Source organism: Neophocaena asiaeorientalis, unplaced genomic scaffold (genome assembly GCF_003031525.2).
Source record: "Neophocaena asiaeorientalis asiaeorientalis breed wild unplaced genomic scaffold, Neophocaena_asiaeorientalis_V1.1 scaffold39, whole genome shotgun sequence".
Taxonomy (NCBI): domain Eukaryota; kingdom Metazoa; phylum Chordata; class Mammalia; order Artiodactyla; family Phocoenidae; genus Neophocaena; species Neophocaena asiaeorientalis.
In genome coordinates, this window is record NW_020175670.1 from 6,419,637 (window position 1) to 6,444,153 (window position 24,517).

Sequence of the window (24,517 nt, forward strand, 5' to 3'; positions counted from 1 at the left end):
TGGGGAAGAAGTAAATTTTGGGCTGGGGAAATAGTTCAGTTTCCAACATGTTTAAGTTTGAGATGTCCATTAAATATTCAAGTATAGATGTTAAACAGGCAGCAGGACATGAGTCTAGAGTTCAGAAAATGTGAGTTGCAAGTATATAAACGGTGAAGTTATGAAATCAGATGAGCTCACCAAGGAAATGAGTATAGATGGAAAAAAGCAGACTTAGCCCTGAGGTATTCTCATGTACAAAGCTCCAGATGAGGGAGGAACTAGTTGAGAAGTCTAGGAGTGGGAAAAGGAAGGGGAGAACAGAAGAACTGATGTCCTAGAAACCAAGTGAAAAAAAGGACAATGTCTCTAATACTGCAAATTTTCATTAATATCACTGAACAACAGAGCTATAAGGGGTCTTCGAGATGACTTTATAGATAAAAACATGGAGGCACAGAAATTCAATAAATTATGAAGTCACAAATCAAAAGAATGACAGAAGATAAAGTTAGGTCTAGTCCACAATGTTCAATGTTTAACAGTATGGAATACAGATCAAGAAACTGGATCCCAAGAGATGATCTACTGAGGGAGAGGCTTTACTCAGGTGTGCTATTAGAATGGAAAAACAAAACAAAACCAGCAACTCTTGTCTGTTTATCCAATTACTAAATATACCAAGTGACCCATATGCTAAATGCTGTCATCCTGTTTCAGCTTATTCAGGTTCATTTCTTTCCCTTTCTTAACAAATCAAACACATAACTTATTGTTTTCTTCTACCCCAATGTCTTTTTATATCTCGTCTTGGTTGTTCAATCCATACTGTTAGAATATGCCAGGCTCTAATCTAAGAGAAATACATAAAACAACTCATTTACTCTTCTCAACAGCCCTATGAAATAGGTATTAACCCCCAATTTTTTCCAATAAGGAAACGAAGGCAAAAGACCAGGTAATTTACTCAAGACCACAAAAATGAGTAAATTGCAGAGCCACGATTTTAACTTAGTGGTTAAACACTATACTGCCAAGATAAAATCATACAAAACATGTGAAAGCACTGTACAAATGATGATACCACCTACAAAGGTACTTCTTAGAATCTTAGAACCTTAATCGCACTCAATTAACACGTTTTAACGTTTTTGTTGTCTACGTTCCATCCAAGTCAGAGCTGATTACAATACTTAAATTATTTTAGTCTTTCACAAATATCTTTCTGAGACAGCAAAAAATCAAATTTACCAAAACGACAAATAAAATCCAAGATTTTTCAAGATGGAAAGCTAGCATCTGACATTACCTAATAAATCACTATTTAAATATGGATTCCAATTTCAACTGTAACATATTTTCTCTTATGTACTTAAGAGACTTCAGCTACTTTTAAAATTATTGCCAGATAAAAGTATAATATATGCTTATGTTTTGAGGCAAGTACACATTTAACACTCTAAACAGTCTTAGAATTCATATGAGAGAGGGTTGAAGGTGAATTCAAAATCTCTTACCATTGATCTTTCAGGATATCCAAACAAATAGCCCCTGTGACGGAACTAATATTAGGATGCCATATTTTAGTGATAAACCGGACCTAGAATATAAAGCACATTTGAGTTTTAAAGTACAGAAGTAAAACATATATAGTTTAAGTAGAACTATAAGAAAATGAAATCCTCGAGCTAAAAAAAATGCTCATACTTGCATCATTTTGCCTAAGTGAAGGGAAGGGTGTAGGAGACAAAGCATTCAGTGAGCCAAATGCTATCAATGACATACATTCTTTTTAAACCTTTTAATAAATGCTCAAAGAAACCCAACAATTAACTAGGTGTTTATAAATTACCTAGCATAGTGTTAGATGCTATGAGAAATTTAACATGGACTAAGATCCATTCAGGTAGATAAAGTAGTACAGAAAATCAAAATATAGATAGTAAATGGCAATTTTTCTAGAGTGAAGGGTGTAGAATAGGTTTGAAGGAAAAAGTAAGCAAAATCAGTACATGGAAACAGAAGTAGAAAGTGACTATAAGACTACTCCTGATTTTTTTGTAGCACTTTTTTTCTTAAATACTTTAAAAAAATTTTTGACAAATATTTAAAGGCCTACTATTATTTGCCAGGCACTGAGGCTCAGAGTTTAAGAAATTTACCCAATATCAAGTAAGTAGTTTGCAACAGAAGATACAAACTCACACAATCTAATTTCAGATTCTGAGTGTACTTATTTAAGCATGAAAGAATAAGAAATCAACGGTGTGAAAATGCTAACTCTATCACATCACCTTGAAATGAAATCTACTTCATCAGCTCTTACTTATGAGCTTTTGGAGGAGGAACAGGAGGAGGAGGAGGAGGAAAAGGAGGAGGAGGAAGAGGAGGAGGAGGAGGAGGAGGAGGAGGATTATACCTGACACATATATATGATAGTCATCTAGGTCAAAATTCTTTAACATTTAACAGATTAATTACTATGAACCAAGCTATGTTCTAGTACCTTGCAAAAATTAACTCATCAATATATGCTCTGTGATGAATTGGGAGACTGGGATTGACATTATACACTAATATGTATAAAATGGATAACTATTAAGAACCGACTACATAAAAAATAAAATTCAAAAAATATATATGCTCCAAATGTAAGCTATTTATGAAAAGAAGCTAAAAGAATTATCATGCTTCCACTTCTTTCCCTGTGACTTGTCTATACTATCTGTTCTTAATTCCTCACATATTCACTCACTAACTCACAAGCCATCTGAAAAAGCACTTCCATTCACCAATGACTTCAAAACACTTAAAACTAATGGAGACTTTCCACTCCTTGATCCTTTTTAATTCTTAAAATAACCTTACTGCTTTCAATGATATCTACTTCTTTCCATCCACAGAACACCATGTCTTTAAAGGAGACTATCATTCTTCACCTGGGTTACTGAACAGTTTATGACTTTACTGCCTTCAGTTTCCTTCCCTCCAATCCACACTGAAACTAGAGAGCCCTTTAAAACAAACCTGATTCATGTCACACTATTCTACTTAAGGCCCTTTAACGACTTCTCATTCCGTTTATGTAAGCCCACACCATTAAACTGATTCTAGCCTCGCTCTCAAATCTCACATCTACCCTACATTCAATTCAAGTGCTCAACAAGTCATATTTTTTTTTTTTTTTTTTTTTTGGACTCAGGGTCTTCATACATTTCTTCTTTCAATAACACACCTTGATATCCTCTTCTCCTGGCTAACTCCTACTTATCATTTAAGTTTCAGCTTCCATAATCACTTCTTCCTGACCTGTCCCATAGCACCCTGTACTTTCTCCTGTGTCACAGTACTTGATCACACTTCTATCATCTCTTTCTTATTTGCCTGGTCTTCTCTAAAATGCATGGTGTCTATCCTGCTTAGTAGAGCATTCCAAGCATCTAAAGTGCCTCACACTGAATGAATGTGCAATAATATTTATTATATATATACTTTTTTGGTTTGTTTGTTTTAATATTTTGGCGACGCCAAATAGCACGTGGCATCTTAGTTCCCCGACCAGGGATTGAACCGTGCCCCCTGCACTGGAAATGCAGAGTCTTAACCACTGGACCACCAGGGAAGTCCTGAGGAAAACAGAATTTTAAATTACTACTGAAGATGTCAGAAGGTTTACAATTTAGGCAGATGATCTAAGGATGTGTGTATTGTTCTTGCTTTTTAAAGAAGAATCTTCAATACATGATTCTCTGAAGACTCTACATGAAAAACAAATATGTGTATATGCAGGACCAAGGAAATTATTAAACTATTTCTTTGTACTACAATCTACAGTTAGAAATAAATAACTTTGAATTTGCAGATAATCTAATAAAGAAATTAATTTTCAAGAGGCCACTCCATTATCTACCAGTACAGATGTAAGTAACTGTTCTATAAGTAGTTCTTTGTGTGGTTTTACACTCTTTTATCTATTCCTCTCTTTGTCATTCTTTATCATCAACTATCTCCTTTCTTAGATTTTTCACTTCTTTCTCAACTCTTAATATTACCAATGGTAACCACATATACCCCATCATTCTATGCTCAATTCATATCCATTGTATTCATCACATTCTCCCAGAGTACTACCATCCCTGACCTATAGCAACAAAAATGTACAAAGAACTTGGAAGGGATGAAGTATAAAAGTAACAATACAAAGACATTTATTATGACCTACTTGAGTCATACTTGACTCAAATATGAGATGGTTTACAGTACTAAAATACTTATATGAATAACAATTCAAGTTTCCTTATTTTCACAAATGAAACTAATCTAGCACGTCTGGGTAACTTGACAACACTCATTAGCTTTGAGGAGCACTCAAAGAATTTAGAAACAAAAATCTTAACACTATGTACACAGTGCTACCAGACTGAAATAAAGGAAGGGGACGATTCTTAGGGGACGATTCTTAGGTATTTATATTGGTACACCATCCTCAGTAATCTTATCTCCTCCCACAGGATGCAACCTATATTTATGCACTCTTTAGTTCAACAAATATTTTACCTTCCACCTCATGGTAGATGTGAGCTCTATTTCCATCAGGAATTTCCAGTTTCAAGCTTGGAACTCAAGGAAGTTACAATATTAAACCTGCTTTAACTAACTTATTGTACAAAAGAAAATGCTATTTTATTTTAAATATGCATGTGCAGAAGGGAAGACTCACTGAAGGCTATTAGCATTGGTATTTATACTCAATTTCATATATAAAAGTACTTATAACACAAAGGAAAAAGAGGAAAATTCACAACCTAATCTCCAATAGTAAGTTCGACAAATCACTGAGCTAGAGTATTCCTAATTTAATGGAGTTTTCATTCGTAGAATATTATTACAACTTACTTTAAAAATAAAGTATGCGGCCAACAAACACATGAAAGAATGCTCAACATCATTAATCATTAGAGAAATGCAAATCAAAACTACCATGAGATATCATCTCACACCAGTCAGAATGGCCATCATCAAAAAATTTAGAAACAATAAATGCTGGAGAGGGTGTGGAGAAAAGGGAACACTCTTGCACTGCTGGTGGGAATGTGAATAAATTTTATAAATAAAGTATGCATTGAATCAAACTTCTTCTATCCTATACTCAGCTGATTCAAAGATACATCTTCTCTGTTCAGAAGTTAAACCTTCTGCTCTTCAGGTCAACAGTTTATTGCAGAGTAATAAAAAATACTCTGTAACCATGTTAAGATAAAACAATGTAAGTTTTCAACTGGGTGCAATTTTAGCTGCACAGTAGTGAGAACATGACAGTTAACGTCAATACTTTTACCTCAGAAGGCTTAAAATTAAACCTGAGGCTACATATTAAACATATGTGAACATAATTATACAAGAAATTTACACAAATATTCCCCACTCTTTCCATCATTATCTACCAAACAGTCAAAATTCAAATCTAATATAGTAAATATCTAGAACTTATTTATCAACATTAATTAGCATCTACTCCAAAAGCTTACGGCCATAAATGGGAGGAGTACCATATTTAAAAGAATACTAAATTCCAAGTATAACTAACTGGTAGAAGCCAGAGGGAGACAAATGTGGGTTGACTGAAGGAAGACCTTTCTAAATCTTGAAGTTACTTCAACATGGTATGGCTGGAATTAAGACAGTAGTGGCCTGAAGAGCAACATGAACTAGTAGCAAAAACATCAGACAGACCTCAGTTCTTATGTTTTTAGTCCATTTTTCTTGCTTTTCTGAAAAAGGTGGGAGGAGGAAGTGTTAATAAAATAGTGATTTCAAAGATTAAATGAAATAATGTATCAAGTGCCTAAGACAGAACCAGAACTATGCAATCACTTTTGATTTACATTTATAGACTACAGAGGGAAATAAACACTTTTATTGAGACAATAATTTGCCCCCCTTTAAAGTGCACAACTTCATGGTGGTTAGTACATTCACAGTTGTGCAACCATCACCAAAATCTAATTTTTGACCATTTCAACACCTCAAAAAGAAACTACAGGGACTTCCCCAGGGGTCCAGTGGTTAAGACTCCACACTCCCAATGCAGGGAGCCCAGGTCTGACCCCCCGTCAGGGAACTAGATCCTGCAAGCCGCAACTAAGACCCGGCGCAGCAAAATAATTATTTATTTATTTATTTTAACAACAACAACAACAACAACTGGGCTTCCCTGGTGGTGCAGTGGTTAAGAATCCACCTGCCAATGCAGGGGGCACGGGTTTGAGCCCTGGTCCGGGAAGATCCCACATGTCCTGGAGCAACTAAGCCTGTGCGCCACAGCTACTGAGCCCGTGTGCTAGAACTACTGAAGCCCACACACCTAGAGCCCGTGCTCCACAACAAAAGAAGCCACCGCAATGAGAAGCCCGCGCACCACAATGAAGAGTAGCCCCCGCTCACTGCAACTACAGAAAGCCTGCTCACAGCAACGAAGATCCAACACAGCGAAAAAATGAATAAATAAATAAAATTAAATTAAAATAAACGAATTGTATTTCTATAAACTGTAAATAAACAATTTGAAAATGAATTAATTTTTTAAAAAAAGAAACTACGTAACCAACAGCAGTCACTCCCCATTCCTCCACACTCCTCCAGCCCTAGGCAACCACCAGTCTACTTTTTTTTCACTGTGATTTGCCTCTTCTAATGTTCATATAAATGAAATTATACAATGTGTGGCTTTTTGTGCCTGGCTTTTTCATTTAGCGTGATGTTTTGAAAGTTCATCTATTTTGTAGCACATATCAGCACTTTTATAACCAAATGTGGTATGGATATACCACATTTAATTTTTCCATTCAGTTGATGGACATTTAGAGCACTTCCATTTTTTGGCAGTTATGAATAGTGCTGGTATGAACATTTGTGTGCAAGTTGTGTGGACATGTTTTCGTTTCTATTGAGTAGATATCTAGAAGTAGAACTGCTATGTGTTGTATGAAAGGAAAGAAGGTTAGCACTGCCCTCGACAAGGATGGAAGAAGCTCTGGGGCCTGACAACATGCATATGGTTAAGGCACTGACACCTACTTTGTGGCATCTAACCTTTTTTTTTTTTCAATAAAAAATAAATTTAAAAAAGAAATAAGTGTTGTAGAAGTAGAACTGCTAGGTCATAAGGTAACTCTACGTTTACCATTTTGACCAAAATATTTTTCAAAGCCAGCTCCAACACTTTACATTCCTACCAGTAATGTATGAGAATTTCAAATTAAAGAGGAAATTTAAGCATCAATGCTACTGTATTTTACAACGTTGCAGAGGGAAGCCAACAGACTACTTCAAGAAGGGCCTCTTAGGGTGGTAGTCACTGGTTAATGCTAGCTAATATTTACAGCATGCTTAGTCTGTGCAGGCACTGTTCTAAGTATTGTATTTCACTGAATCTCAGGTACCATCAATTATTCAATACACCGTTATTTTATGTACCTTGAAAAAGAAAAAAACTCTGCCAATTAAGTTATAACATCTCATCCACTGAAAGATATATCCTGATTTCAGAGATGTTAAAAATATGAAAAAATATTTCATAGAATTATTGAAATATTGTTTTTTAAATGGACTACTCTTTTACTCTTCATAATCCTTTCAAAGGATTTTACAAATGAGGAAACACACAGTGGTTAGATAGCTTGCCTAAAATCAAGAAGCCAGTTAAATGCCAGAAGTAAGATTTGAACTGTGGTTGATTATTTTTGTTCTTGGTAGAGTCATATTGACCGTTTCAGAGATTTTGCCCTTATTCCTTCCTCATTAGAAACAAGAAGTAGAGCACAGTGGGCCTTACAGGATCTAGTTTCTATTTAACCTCTAAGCCTCAGTTCCCTCGTTCATTAAGACTGTTATGAAGACTTTCAGGAAAGGCATATAAAATTCCTAGCACAAAACAAGTGACAACTGCTACTATCATTATTTAATAGTAAAAATATAGTGGTTGAGAGCTTTCTCTCTTGAGATCTTTTCTTTCTTCCCTCATTTCCATTAAAATTTTTTTAGGCTTTGAGGTCATCCTTATCTCGAAACATTTTAAAATCCTCTTTTCTTAAATTTACAGTATTCTATAATTAAAGTAACCTCAAGTGACTACTACTCATTCTAATGATAACACTGACAACCAAGATTACCTAGTGGAGGGTAACTAGGGTAAGGATGAAAATTAAGTCACAAATGTAAGATGAAAGCTTAATAGTGGTCATCTCCAAATGGTCATACTGGAAAAAAAAGAAATGTTCTTTTAATTCTTCACTATTCAAATTTCTACAATAGGGGCTTCCCTAGTGGCGCAGTGGTTAAGAATCCGCCTGCCAATGCAGGGGACACAGGTTCAAGCCCTGGTCCGGGAAGATCCCACATGCCGCGGAGCACCTAAGCCCATGCACCACAACTACTGAGGCTGCGCTCTGGGGCCCACGAGCCACAACTACTGAAGCCCATGCACCCAGAGCCCATGCTCCGCAACAAGAGAAGCCACCACAGTGGGAAGCCCATGCGCCACAACGAAGGGTAACCCTGCTTGCCGCAAGTAGAGAAAGCCCACGCGCAGCAACAAAGACCCAACACAGCCAAAAATAAAATAAATAAATTTATTTTTAAAAAAAATTTCTACAACAAACACAAACTACTTTTATAAAAGGCAAAAAAAAAAAAAAAAAAAAATCAACCAGGCTTAAAAGGTAGAAACAACCAAAATGTCCATCGATGGTTAAAGGGATAAACAAAATGTGGTGGGTATGTACAAGGGAATACTATTAAGCCCTAAAAAGAAATGGCATTCTGCCACAACTTATAATATGGATGAACCTTAAAGATATTATACTAAGTGAAATGAGCCAGGTACAGAAGGACAAAAGTCGTATGATTCCACTTAAATGAGGTACCTAGGGTAGGAAAAATTCATAGAGAAAAAAATGTTAACAGTGGTTACCAGCATGGAATACCAGGGAGTTATTGTTTAGTAGGGAAGATGAAAATGTTCTGGAAATGGATGGTGGTGATACACGGAAAACAATGTGAATGTGCTTAACTGCCACTAGACTGCACACTTAAAAATGGTTAAAATAGTAAATTTTATGTTATGTATACTTTACCACAATTTAAAAACATCAACCAGGCTTATCAGAAAATAGATATACATAAACAACAGAATAACAGGCACCTTAAACTGGTAGGTGACTCAACTTCACCCTGGAACTTCCACTGCTGTGTCTATTCTTAAATGGGGGACAACCAGTAGGCTGAATGAATGAATTCTGGAACATTTTCTGAGTGACTACTATCATATGCTCAAGGGACACTATACTTTCAGGAGCCATAGAAAATACAAAGGTGTATTAAGCCATGGTCTTTGACCTCAGGAGTACAAAAGCTAGTGAAAGATACATATCCCCAAATAATACAATACATTAATTGGTACTGTAATTGTGGTGGTACTATATAAATTATATAAAATGCTATTGGGAATAGAGGGAGAAACATTTTGACAGGCACAGCGTAATGGAGAAAGTGATACTTTACCTAGACCTCAAAAGAAAAGTAGAATTTTAAATGATAGGGACAATGGTTCAAGTGAAAATGACAGGGAAGTGTGAAAGAATAAGCATTAACCTACAAACAGCAAATAATCTAGGCTGGAGAAAAAGAGACTCATATTGTGGGTGAGGGCAGCAGAAGATTAGGATGGAAAAAAAGACTAAGGTCAGGTTACAGGAGCTTTTAAATGCCCAGCTAAGGAGTTCAGACTATTAACAAGGAAAGAAAAGAAACATGATCAAAACTGCACTTTAGGAAGATTTATAGAACAGCAGTGCAAAGAATGAATAGTATGGCAAAGATGAAAGGGTGATCAAATAATAGGCAAAACAGGCGCAGTAATAAAGCTGAATGCCTAAACTAAAATGGTGATGATAGCAAAAGTAAAGACATAAAGGAAGCAATTCAGTCAAAAAATAAGTTTAGGTTAGTTCCCCTTGTTATACACAATCCTAGATTATTCTGTTTCCTCTTTTAACATTCATCACAGTTGCAATGATTTGTTCATTTTTCCCCCCACTAGAACATGAGCTCCATGAAAGCAAGGACAGCAGTGTAAGTCTTACTTATTGCTATATTGGCACAAAGTACTCAAATAATTGTTGAATAAAGTCAGAGTACTCTCTTCCCTAAAAAATATACTTCTCTGAGGCAAATAAGGACTTGTATAAGGATTCTCTAAATTTGGGAACACTATAAGTTTTTCCAGACCCAGAATTTAAGCTGTTGTCAGATACACATCCTATTCCTGTCTAAAGTTATTACTACCTGCCTCTGAGTAAGCTTACTTTTCATTCTAATTCCAGAAGCAAACCATCTGTCATTACCTGACATCTTGTCCATGCTAAATTTACACAGTAAACAACTAAAACATTTGTAATTTTAATAAACACTAAAGTACATATTAATTAAACGAGCCAAGAAAAGTTCATGCACAAAAATAGGCTTACAATACCTTAGGGGGATTAAATGGATATGTTTCTGGTATTTTAATCTCTAGTTGATATCTTCCTCCTAAAAAATGGGGAAAACAGAAAGTTAACAGTGCTGCTCACCTCAAATATGTAAAGCCAAATATAGTGATAGAACTTTTCAAAACATATACTATTTTAGTCAATTACAACAGATTCATTTTAAAGCTGAAACCCAAAAAGGAAATAAACAAAAGCACTAGTTTTTAATTTAAAGGTTATTTAAAGCATACAGAATACCCATTTTAAACAACTGATATTAGTTTATCAGTGAATAATTGGAGAAATGGATGAATACATTAAATCCACAGACGATCCAATGCCAAAGACTTCACTGGAACAATTACGTAGCACAGGTTCCATCTCCTTTTGTTTCCTTTAGTCCACACTAATAAGAGTTGCTAAATAACAGGAAAAAAATGGAAAGAAAAAAGGAAAAGAAGAAAAAAAGAAAGAAGATAGGGAAGTATAAAGGCATAGGTGGTACACAGAAAAAGGATACACAGATTACGCCAAAAACTGAAAAATCTACTTCTAGCTGGTTCTCTCAAATGCAAAAATGTCCCAAAGTTTTAATCTGGGACATTAAATTAAACGCCAACACTTCTTGTTAAAATTTAAAAAACAAAATTCAATAGTAAGACAAGAGGCAGGAATAAAGACAAAAACCTAGTCTCTCCCTGTAAATGGGTATACAAAGAGACTGTTCTAACCAGTAACATATAAACAGTAGGCAACATTCCATTTTGGTCTGAAGTTATCTTGAGCAACTAGCAGCTAAATAAGTTTTTTTTTTTAAGTTTATCTAGCTTCCCATAACTAGGATATTAAAGGGGGAGGATAACTGCTTCTCAGGAAACTCTGAAGGGGGAATCTTGCACTGGATGGCAGACTGGATTTGAATCCTAACTCTACGGAACCTTCCAATTCTAAGATTTTATGATCCATTACCAAAGAATATCTATCATTCCAAAATACAGCAAATAAAACTGAGCTAGCGAAATATTTATATATGAAACTATGCCTGGGATTTGCTTCAAAATAATCAAGGGATGAATTACATCAAAGACTGGCCATGAAATGACAGTTATTAAAGCTGGCTGATGAGTGCCTGGAGGTTTTTGCCATCTGTATATATCTGAAATTTTCCATAATAAAAAGTAATAAAACAAAAACAGTAATTGTGCTCTAGGAACGCTACTGACTTCAAAATTCCGTACACTCAATTCTCAGTATATCCTGCCACTTCCTTCATTGTTAGAACAGATGAATGTGGATCTAAGAAAAAAACAAAAGAGCAATTCACTTGGTACCACTTTCTTCAAGCCCTTTTGGTGCCAATTCTTCTTTTCTTGCTTATTCCTTTTAATAGAATCCCATACTGACTAACGCACAAGTTGAACTAGATGCCTGAAGCACATAGAATACAGCAGCAGTGAAATATAAAGGAAAGAAGTCAAAAAAAAAAGAAACAAAAAAAGACAGGTAAGAGAAGAGTACCTCAAGAAATTTTTGTGTATACAGAGATAACTGTTTATATTCAGAGTTATAAATGCTAGATTCAAATATAGGTATAATAAATTTAGCCTGAGTAATGTGTACATTCTTCTTTTTCATTCCTATGAATCTTACTTTTTTCATTAAATTCCAAATTACTGTCTCTATAACCTTTCATATAAAGTTTTTCCTTCTTGAATGTCCAAAACAATCTCTTAGGAGCAGTGCGAGAGCCCTGAAATACTATATAAATAATGCTGGACCCTAGAGTCCCCCAAATCCTATTTCTACTCCATATGCTATTGGTATGCTCTGTCTTGCATTATTTGACAACTTCAATATATAATCAATACAGCATTAACCACAGCATTATTTGATATATATCAGAGTAACACAACTAAGGGAGCTTTATGATAACTACATTATTATTATAACAGTTTTCACTATAAAACATTTTACTTCTTGAAGAACAGCTTTTACTACTACACATTTATAATCTTTAAATGGGGAAGGGATGAATTTTTCAAAAAATACCAAGAATGATTCCATAAATTTAAAACAACTCTTAGGTACAAAGCCTCAAGAACTAAATTGTTCCTCTGCCACTGAGCCGTTAAGGCAAAAGAAGAAAACATGTACAATATGGTCATTTTAACTCAATCTGATTACTTTTAACACTACATAAAATAGCTACCTGATTTCTTAATGATGTTATTAACAATTTAACATTCCACATGTAAACTTTTGCCCTGGCTATTGAGATAAAACAACAACAACAACAAAAACCCTCAAAAAAAAAATCCCTCAAAATTTAGCAAGAGTCCTGAGATAAATATTAGCAAAATATTTTACCCCTGTTCGTATTTCAAAAAAAGTATCTTATGCCCTCGAATGTGCTTTTCTTAAACAAAATGAACAACTTCAATAGTTTTATGATAAAAAGAATACAATTTAAGTTTATCTACTTCAAATATATACCCAAGAAGCATATTAAAACTAATCTTATCAAACATTAATGTCTCATTTAGTGGCAGCAGCAGACATAAGCACTTAAAAATGACCAAACTTGTTTCTAACTAATGAATATGGTATAGTTATAATTTAATCATTCTACAAATAAGTATGTCCAATTTTTTAAAAATTCATGTACCTTTATTAAGGGTTGCTAAGAAGGTAATAAACATTCTGCCTAGTTCAGGAGATCTCTTGTTTATAAATATCAATTTACTGGAAGAGCTCCATGGTGATAATGCTACTGCCCTAATATCTTTCAAAAATACATCTAAACAACCTAAAAAGTAATTCAAGAATATTTATAATGTATGCCTTCAAGAAGAAGCTTGTATATCATTACAAACAATATCTGCTATTAAGGACGAACTTGATTTTTATAAGATAACTAAAGATCTCTTCTCCATCTAACAACTGTCAAAAGGACTAAATGAATAGCATCCATGAAAGCATCCAGATGGGGCCTGGCATACAGGAGGCACTCATAAAACAATATACAAAATTAAATAAGTCTAGAAATGGCTCATATGAACTATAAAACAGAAAATAAAATTTTGTCATTTAAGAGTTGGTAGAATGTGCTAAAGACATTCTAGGGTCTTTAAAACTTTGAATGAAAAGAGAAACACAGTCTAGAACGTTGAATTTTTCTGAAAAATTTTGGGTAACTGTTCATTACAGAATTGTAGAACCACTACATTCAAAGGAGACATAACCACCACTTCCAATATTCAATCAATCCTGATTTATTCAAGAGCAGAAAGTGATTAGAAACACAGGCTTTGGAGTCAATGGCTATTAGGACTCAAATCCCAGCTGTGCTGCTTAGATGTCTTAGCCAAGTTACTTAACTTTCCTGAGCTTAAGTTTCTTCATCTATGAAACAGTGATAACCGTACTTACCTCATAAGATTTGTTATAAGGAGTGAATGAGAAAGTACACGTAAACCTCTAACAAGTAAGAACTCAATAAGTGCTACTACTACAAATTCCGTGACATGATTTCCATTAAACAAATATTTGAATGCTTATTATATGCAAGAATCTTGGTTATGCTATATAATCCAAATTTACAGTAACACTCACTACTGAAGATCTGCCTAATGAGGAAATAAAAAGCTATAAAGCTTCTTTCTGTACCTTACCACCCAATTCCATGGTCTAAAGTAGCTATAGACTTAGTTTGTAAACACAGAGTTCAGCAAAACTGTCTCCTTTCTATATGTCTTGAAACGACCAAAGATTTCCTGAATAAAGAAAATTAAATATGTGGAATACAGCCTGTATGAAGACATATGAGTAAATTACATGCTAAATGACAAACAGGGGAGAGAAGCTTTTCTTTAAAAATTAACATAAGTCAGAAATTTAAGGCAAGGTTTGTTTACAGATACCATATGAAGGGTAACTGAGAATCCATATAAGTTAGTCTTAACATGCTAGATGTTTTATACTGTTAGATTCTAACATAATATAACCTGTAACTTGGCTCTTTGGAAAAAGAAAAAAATTAGCTAAAATTCAGTAAGAAAAATCAGTCTAGATAAGTATCTAAATTTATTATTTAAAAACTGCTGTATATATCCTTAAGCCAAATGAAGTTACCTTTCACGTAGTTTATAAATGCTTGAGATTATTCTGATTTAATGTTTCAGACAAGTTCTAATATGCACAATATTTTGATACAGAAAAAAGTACTTGCCTTCATATGGTGTGTCTGGAGGTCCTGCTATTTCTCCTCTTAATTCTGTAAAATTCTCATCTACAAGATCTACTTTAATTTGATTTTTGCTCGTCTTAAAAATAAACAGAAAATAAATGTTAGTTATATCAGCAAGAAAAAGGCCTATTTTTATTAAAGTATTACCTATAAAAAATTTTGAAACATGCTCTTTCATAAGCTTATCTGCTCTAGTAAAAATAATAGTCTGCTTTTCTAGAACGTAATTAGCCAATCTGAATATTTAAAACAAAAATGCTAACAAATTTTAACTGCAATGTTTTTAATGACATAACACCACTTTGAACAACAGTACAATGTCTGGTTGACTTTACAGGAATGTTTTGAGAAAACTAGCAGACACCTTTATTTTATATTTGCTGAGTTCGTGTGTGTTAGGTCCAAAGTGATAATTCTATTCATCTGTAGATGAACTCTGCAATTCGATACCCCCGGGCTACATGGGTTCTAGCCCAAACAGAAAATTCAAGATTAAAAACTATTTAGGCTATAAGCTCTCACTTAAATTTCTAGATGTTTAGGTTAACTGAAATACTACACCATCAACCAGGATGATGAAAGCTCTAAGTGTCTAATTAATATCACTTTCCACAATAATTCCTAAAGCCTAAATGCCTCAATAGAATCTTCTAATGCCTTCCTCAAACTGTTTTTCTGCTTAGTTTACTTCAATGGCAATTACTTACTTCTCAAAACAGATTTTTATATTTATCTACAGCTACTTATTTTGTACTTTACACTTCTCAAAGTACTGTCATATCAATATTATCACTTCAATCTCTCAATAATCTTTAACAATCCATTCTCATAGTAAACAGTGACCATGATTCAGGAAACCTTCCAGTGGGATTCACTTTAACGCTCCCAAGTACCTGCCTGCAAATGGGCTCTCCGCTTACATTATGTAACCTACCTCAGTATCTTACTGGTCTATTCACCAAACACAATGATCCTCCCCTTTTCTCAATTTTTTAAAACATAAATCCTTAATATACAAAGCTCTCCTTTCATTTTTTTGGTTAGGATTTTTATATTTATCTACATCTACTTATTTTGTACTTTACACTTTATACCTAAGTGACACATGTACTCTTATGAAAGAAAGCCCGACAAGATTTCAAAAGTAAATTTTTGCTTTTGAACCCACCTTCTTAAACTTGCTTACTGGATGAAACAGCGTAGGAATTATTGTTTTAAGGTCCCTGACTTCCTCCCCTCACCTCCAGGAGAAGATACCATCATTTTCACTTTCTCTGTACTAAACAGTTTAGTACCGAATGTTAAGTACAGAAAAAATACATAATTTAAAACTCAAATTTTAAAGATTTAATGACTCCTAATTTATCTTATCTTTTAATAAGAACATAGGATTAAAAAACTTACTTTATGCATTTTAACTAGTACTGGTTTATTTCATAACCTTTTTCTACATTTGGGATTAAAGTATTTCATATTTTTCTGAAGATAATTTTACCCCCAAATTAAATTTAATTATAAATATGCATAATGGGGAACTTCTTCCTGTGCCCTAAAAAAATCATTATCATCCTTGGTATTTTCAGAAGAGGATGAAATGTACAATTTTAGTAATGGTAAAATACTTTTTCCAGTAAGCACAGGAATTGATAATGTTAAAATGAAAATCATAGGCACCAGACGTTCATTCACCGACCAATTTAAGAAGCCAAAAGTGTAACTTACAGACATCTATTTTTCTCCCCTACGATTTCTAAGGGAAACAAGAGTAACCGAATCTTGCAAATCGTGAATGCTTTCAAAGTTCTCAATAAGGTTCCCACAATATCCCCTTCCCCAAAAGAAGTAAATAATCCTAAAATGGCAGGATACTAAAGGACACTTACTACACTGAAGTTTGGGGAAGGGTAGAAAGAAGTAACAAATTAGAAAAGCTGCCTTCTAGATTGTCCCCAACTGTTTGTTTAGTAAAATGCTAAGGAAACAAATAATAATAAACAAATATTACCTCTGTCCTCATTCCCCCAAAATTGTAATTCAGAGAAAAGTGAGTCTTTTTTTCACTCTAGGGAAAGAACACTATTCGTGTATGAAAAATTTACTAAACAGCTCAAGAAAATACAATCACCATGATGAATCCCATTATAAAGTATTCTATGTTCTAGAGTAGGGTTTTTATCCACAGATAACCAAAGATAAAAAGAAAATGGAAAGTTAAAGACAGATTTTTCACAGCTTAATTTTTCTATCACGCAACAATTATCATTTATTACATCCATACTTTAATTCAAACATCCAGTATTTCCACAATCCAAAACTCCAACCCCACTGCCCACACAAAATAACTTAAAATCCCACTTTAAGACTCAAGAACTGTAAGTGGAAAAAATGGAAAACAGCTAAATGACAGACAGTATTTTAAAAAATCATGGCCTTGGAAGTCAGACAGATGGGAGGTGATTCCCAGTTCTGCCACTTATTTGTGATGTTAATTCAGGTAAGTCACCATCTAACTCTCAATTTTATTATTGTAAAATGAGAATCACCTCAGAATTAAATGAAAATTTCCGGGATAGAAGTAGCATAGTTACCCTTCTCCTAACACTATTAATTACAAAAACCTTTGATTTCAAAGCCCTATTTTATAAAATTTATTTCACAGGTCTGTTTCCAAACTAAGAATGGAAACTGTAATTTCTAAAAATAAATAAAATAATGTGTTTTCGATTTTAATGACTGCAACAACCAGGGAGGCTGAGGCTTTTGGATGAAACCTTGAATTGTTTTATCACTATACTATTTTTTCTAAGAACAGTTGGAAAGTTGCTTTACTATACTTTCTTCTCCCAACTTATCTGAACACACAGTGGGACCTCTGGTAGTCTTGATTTTTCTTACGTTTCCTTGTGGCTCCAATGCATTTCCAACACATAAAAGGAAAAGAGATGAACAAAAGCTACAGCTCCTAGTAAACAATTTTTTATTGAATATTTTATTAAGATATAACATGCATAAAGTATGCCAAACAGTACATAACGCTGAAGTTAATTTGGAAGTGGTAGATAAACGAACATTACTGCTAATAAGCAACAGTGCAAAATTTAAAGCAATTCTAGTAGATTCTCAAGGCCAAGTCTCTTGATGAACTGACATCATCATCATCACAAAATTCTTTCAAATAATTCCTGGGATCTACTACATGCCAGAAAGCAATCTCAACTGTCAGTGAAACAACTAAGTGACAAAACTAAGTCCCTGCCCACTTGGAGCTTACATTCTCCTGGGAGAAACTAAAAATTGATAGATTTTATTGAGAAAGCACTAAGTATAAGCTACTGTTGTTTAACCTGTTTAAAACGTACTACCTATGTGACCTTGAGCAAGTTAACTAACCACTCCATACCTCAGTTTCATCCTGTCAATTGGGAATTATAATAGTACCTACCACATACAGTTCATGGGGGAATTTAATGAATACAATATTAATGCCTACCAAATAGTAAATGCTGAATGTATAGTAGCCATTTAACACTTCAATATGTTGACTTTTGATAATGATGTTGGAGCAGAAAACTTCTACATAAAGCAAATATTATACTTTAAAGGAATAATTTATCACTTTAGCCTCTCTTCTTTTATTCTGGAAAAAGTTTTCTAAAATATAATTTAAATCCAAATTTCAGATAAGCAAATATAATTCTAAATGACCCCTAAAGTTATAGATAATTCTCATATGCTATTAAAAAAACTATTAATTTGTTTCCTAGTCAAATCACTACTACCAAAATTCAGGAACACTGCTCATTATTATCATGTAAATAAACGTGAAATTCAATTCTTCCTCATTTGTTGGAAATGAGGCTTGTTTAACACTTGCCATTACTTTCTCATAATTTAACATAATATGTTTCCCCTACTATTCTAGGGCTCAAGAAGAAACATTTCCACCTCCTAAGCAGTTAAAAACCTGAAACTTGGGACGTTCACATTTCCAAAGCAGGGCTGACATGGAAACTAAGAGAGTAGAAGAAAAATGGGAAACTGAGGCCATGGGGACACATTTGTGGTCCTTACTAAAAACCACATTCTAGACCAGTGCTATCCAATAGAAATATAACATAAGCCACAAATGTACTTTATTTTTTTCCAATTATTCATAAGTGATTGTATTTTTTTTAATTGAAATATAGTTGATTTACAATGCTGTGTCAGCTTCTGGTATACAGCAAAGTGATTCAGTTATACTTATATATGCTTTTTTTTTAAATGGTAATTATATGACCATTTCTCTTTTTTTTTTTTTTTTGAATTTATTTATTTATTTTTGCTATGTTGGGTCTTTGTTTCTGTGCGAGGGCTTTCTCTAGTTGTGGCAAGCGGGGGCCACTCTTCATCTCAGTGCGCGGGCCTCTCACTATCGCGGCCTCTCCTGCCGCGGAGCACAGGCTCCAGACGCGCAGGCTCAGTAGTTGTGGCTCACGGGCCTAGCTGCTCCGTGCCATGTGGGATCCTCCCAGACCAGGGCTCGAACCCGTGTCCCATGCATTAGCAGGCAGATTCTCAACCGCTGCGCCACCAGGGAAGCCCATATATATGCTTTTTAAAAAAAATATTTATTTAGTTATTTGGCTGCGTCGGGTCTTAGTTGCAGCACTCCGGATCTTTAGTTCAGCATGTGTGATCTAGCTCCCTAACCAGGGATTAAACCCAGGGCCCCTGCATTGGGAGTGTAGAGTCTTAGCCACTGGACCACCATAGAAGCCCCCATATATATTCTTTTTCATATTCTGTTCCATTATGGTTTATTACAGGATATTTAATATAGTTTCCTGTGCTAAACAGTACGACGTTGTTATCTATTTTATATATAGCAGTTTGTATCTGCTAATCCCAAATTCCCAATTTATCCCTTCCACACCCCCTTCCCCTTTAGTAACCATAAGTTTGTTTTCTATGTAAGTCTGTTTCTATTTTGTAAATAAGTTCATTTGCATCTTTTGGGGGGGGCGGGGGGCATGCAACTTGCGGGATCTTAGTTCCCCAACCAGGGCTTGAACCCGGGCCACCTCAGTGAAGGCACTGAGTCCTAACCACTGGACCTCCAGGGAATTCCCCATTTGTACCATTTCTTTAGGTTCCACATATAAGTGATATGATATTTGTCTTTCTCTGACTTATATAATCTCTAGGTCCATCCATGTTGCTGCAAATGGAATTATTTCATTCTTTATATGGCGGACTAGTATGCCATCATGTGTGTATATGTATATGTATATACACATCTTTTTTATCCATTCATCTGTTGATGAACATTAAGGTTGCTCCCATGTCTTGGCTATTGCAAATAGTGCTGCTATGAACACTGGGGTGCATGTATCTTTCTGTATTATAGTTTTATCTGGATATACGCCCAGGAGTGGGATTGCTGGATCATATGGCAACTCTAGTTTTTTAAGGAACCTCCATACTATTTTCCATAGTAGCTGCACCAATTTACAGTCCCACCAATAACATGGGAGGGTTCCCTTTTCTCCACACCCTCTCCAGCATTTAAAATTTGTAGATTTTTTAATGATGGCCATTCTGACTGGTATGAAGTGATACTTCACTGTAGTTTTGATGTGCACTTCTCTAATAATTAATGACGTTGAGCATTGTTTCATGTGCCCACTGGTCATCTGTATGTTTTCTTTAGAGAAATGTCTATTTAGGTTTCCTGTCCATTTTTTGATTGGGTTGTTTGGTTTTTTTGTTATTGAGCTGTATGAGCCGTTTGTATATTTTGGAAATTAAGCCCTTGTTGGTCACAACATTTGCAAATATCTTCTCCCAGTCCACAGGTTGTCTTTTCGTTTTGTTCATGGTTTCCTTTGCTATGCAAAAGCTTTTAAGTTTGGTTAGGTCCCATTTGTTTATTTTTGCTTTTAATTCTATTGCCTTGGGAGACTGACCTAAGAAAACACTGGTACAATTTATGCCAGAAATGTTTTGCCTATGTTTTCTTCTAGGATTTTTATGGTGTCATGTCTTATATTTTAAGTCTTTAAGCCATTTTGAGTTTATTTTTGTGTATGGTGTGAGGGAGTGTTTTACAAATGTATTTTTAAATTTTTCTACTAATCACATTAAAAAGAGTAAAAGGAAACAGGAGAAATTAATTTTAATATTTACCTCCAATATATTAAAAATTATTTTAATATGTAATTAAAATTTCTGAGATACTTCACATTTTATAATACTAAATCTTCAAGATTCAGTGTCTTACAATTACAGCACCTTTCAATTTGGAATGGCCACACTTCAAGTGTTCTAAAGCCACATGTGATAGGCAGATCCACAGAAACAGAAAGTAAAATATCGGTTTCTCAGGGAGGAGGGGAAAATAGGAAGGATCTTTTGGGGGTGACAAGAATGTTCTGGAATTATATACTTGTAATAACTGCACAACCTTGTTATACTAAAAACCACTGACTAATACACTTTTTAAAAGAGTAATTTTTTTTAAACTTGAAGGAAAAGAAAAAAATCACACATAGCTAGTGGGTACAGTACTGGACAGTGTAGCTCCAAAGAACCAGGAAATAATAGCCTCTCCAATTACAGAAACAGTGTGCCATTAAAATCTTACTTTCTGGACTTTTGTCATCACACTTCACACAATCTAGAATACAGAATAATTACAGTTCTGAACCTACTAATTCCATGAATATTTATTAAGTACCCACCATTTGCAAGGCAAATAGGTACTGGTGGTAAAATCATCAACCAGAAATGTTCTCTAACCTACTTTATCCCCATAAATAGAGTTTTCATTCTAAGGTATTAAACAACAAATTATATAATTTTTAAATGAAGGATAGGATATCATGAGTCATGATTAAGAAGAGGATTCCCTCAGGAAATCACCTTTAAACGATTTAACTTAGGCAATGACAGCATTTCAGGCAGAAAGTTCATCCTGTGCAAAGTAGAGGCGAGGAAGGACTTGGCATGTTTAGAAATTGAAAAGCCACCAATGTGACTAGAATACACAGAATAAAAGAGCAGAAATGAGGGAGGGAAAGTAGGCAGGAGCCAGATTACGCAGGGCCATGAAGAACAATAAGAAAAAAAATGTTGTGACAAGACAAACAGATTTGGGTCTTTTAAAACATCCTGGCTGCAGTGGGAGGGAAATGCCTGGAGGGAGATTAAAGCAGATACAGAGAAGAAGGTTAGGAATCCAGTGAGAGTGATTAGAAAGTACACCGAGATGAAGAGAAGCAGATGAATTAAGACCAGCAGGAGATAAAATTTATAGAACTTAGTTATTATATACTAAAACTGTATGATCTTAAGGAAGGAACAAGGATCACTCTTACGGTTTTGATTTTTCACTGGGTGGATGGTAAAACAATAACTAAGATAAGGAAATGGGAAATTGAGGGGTCAGAGTTTGGGGAAGAGGGAAAATCAAAAATTCAGCTTTGGACATGTTGAAAAAAGATATTTATGAAAATCCAAAAGGCCAAGTAGACAGTTGAAAATTCAGGTCTAGAGTTCAGGAGTGAGCTTGGCTGAATATACAGTGAACAAGAGGAAAATCCAGGATACTCTGTTATCACTGGCACCAAAGAAAGAAAAATGTTTCAAAGAGAAGAGCAGTTAGGGCTTCCCTGGTGGTGCAGTGGTTAAGAATCCGCCTGCCAGTGCAGGGGACACGGGATCGAGCCCTGATCCAGGAAGATCCCACCTGCCACAGAGCAACTAAGCCCGTGCACCACAACTACTGAGCCTGCACTCTAGAGCCCACAAGCCACAACTACTGAGCCCACACACCACAACTACTGAAGCCCGCGCACCACAACTACTGAGCCCGCACACCACAACTACTGAAGCCTGCGCGCCTAGAGCCATTGCTCTGCAACAAGAGAAGCCACCGCAATGAGAAGCCTGCGCATCACAACGAAGAGCAGCCCCTGCTTGCCACAACTTGAGAAAGCCCGCACGCAGCAACGAAGACCCAACGCAGCCAAAAGTAAATAATTTATAAAAAAAAAAGCAGAGTAGTTAATGTTGCTGAGAGATTAATAATAACAAATACACCATATAAGCTGTATCCTAACTGACTTATATGTAATAATTCATTTAACCCTCACAACTTTGTGTTTACCAATAAGGAAACTAAGACACAAAGCGATCACACACAGCTAATAATCAGAAAAGCCTGGTTCTAAAGATGATGCAGGAGCCAAGGCATATACATTCTATTTCACCGACTCTTAAGATACCATCAATTATAGGATGCCCCAGTGTCTGCCCAGTAAGAAATACATACCACCATTTACACTATGACACAATATTTACCATTTATAATTTTTATTTTACACTTAACTCAAAGAGACTTTAGACTTTACATATATTACTATTAAGACTGCACAAAGAAAAAATATGCAAAAATTATCTTCTTCATAGTGAAAGCCCTGAATGTGCACACACACAAACTTCCGAAAACACATACAAGAAATCGGCAATGGTGGATCTCTGAGGGTAAGAAAACGAAGAATTATGGATCTGAGGTAAATGGGAGACCATGGTGCTGTTTGAAAATTATTTTAAACACATACACATGTAACTTTTGCTCTGAATGAAACACTTTAAAAAGGCTGAGCAGCAGGGAGGTCTTTGCAAAGTGAAAAGATAAAAACACCCACTATTAACTGGATAGTCATGAATGGTGAGGAAATGGAGAGCATGATTAGAGAGAACTCCTCCAAATGTTGGCTATAAAGGGGGAAGTGAGAAACAAAGCAGTAGTTTGGATGAAGAAAGAGGGCAGAAGGTGGGGTTTCTTTATAACATAGCCATTAAACAGTATGTTTAAATGCTCATGACACAGCTATGGTAGAGTTAGACGTTTAAAAGTAAGGATGGCAGATAATGTAATGAAGAAGATGGAATGGGGTAGAATGGGTGAAATCTGAAATGAGAAGAATAAATGACTGTCCAAACTGAAAATCAACTACTCTTCTTAGAACCATCAGAGACTTGAAGTCACAGGGTCAACCACAGCCCCCATAACTGGAGAGACAAACGGGCAGAAAAAGAGAATCAAACCAGAACAAAAGCTCACAAGCATCTCTGCTTGAACCACTACCAGAGTATGAAAACCTAAATTGTAATTGACATTGCTGGAGGCACAGTGGGGATAAATTTGAGAGTGAAAAACTCCCAGGGGGCCCTACCACTTTTGTGAATTTTTACCTCCAGGATTCGTACAAGGTTTTCACAGTGAAGATCAGAGAAAAATCCCCTCATGCTTCTGGCAAGGGAAGGGAGAAAGTAGCCATTTCTCTTATTTAGAAATAAGCCCAGAGTATTTGATTCTTCTTAACAAAGCCTGCCCACAAGCGAAACTATTTCACCAGAGCATAACATCAATTGGGGTTTTAATAGATCTAACCAACCTGAGAGAGGGGCAATACCCTCCAGCCCACTCTAGCCTGACACCTATAGCTACTGCAAATCGTAAACACAGCCTAAACCCTAGCTAGATAAACATAAAAGGTAACACTAAAGACCTACTTGTATAGTTCCTTTTCTAGTACATTATGCCTGGCTTTCAAGAAAAAAATTACAAGGCATACTAAAAGACAAAAAACACAGTTTAAAGAGGCAGAGTAAGCATCAGAACCAGACTCAGATATGGCAGAAATGTTGGAATTAGACTGGAAACTTAAAACTATGACTAATATGCTAAGTGCTGTAACAGAGAGAGTTGACAACA

General features: G+C 35.1%; 1 protein-coding gene and 1 non-coding gene across 4 annotated transcripts in view; one reads left to right on the forward strand and one right to left on the reverse strand.

The window, feature by feature from the left end:
* The window catches only part of UBE2K (ubiquitin conjugating enzyme E2 K), an 80,775-nt gene that overhangs the window by 25,048 nt on the left and 31,210 nt on the right, over nucleotides 1-24,517 (reverse strand). For 2 of the 3 annotated variants that reach the window (XM_024731689.1, XM_024731691.1), the window contains exons 2-4: nucleotides 14,737-14,830; nucleotides 10,511-10,569; nucleotides 1,497-1,579 (exon numbers count right to left, since the gene is read on the reverse strand). In XM_024731689.1, coding sequence (XP_024587457.1) covers nucleotides 1,497-1,579; nucleotides 10,511-10,569; nucleotides 14,737-14,830 — 236 coding nt within the window. The remainder of the gene's footprint in view (nucleotides 1-1,496; nucleotides 1,580-10,510; nucleotides 10,570-14,736; nucleotides 14,831-24,517) is intronic. The other variant, XM_024731692.1, reaches the window with a different exon arrangement.
* On the forward strand, nucleotides 6,957-7,082 carry LOC112390708 (U6atac minor spliceosomal RNA). The gene has a single exon (XR_003001322.1). It is a non-coding gene; the product is annotated as a U6atac minor spliceosomal RNA (small nuclear RNA).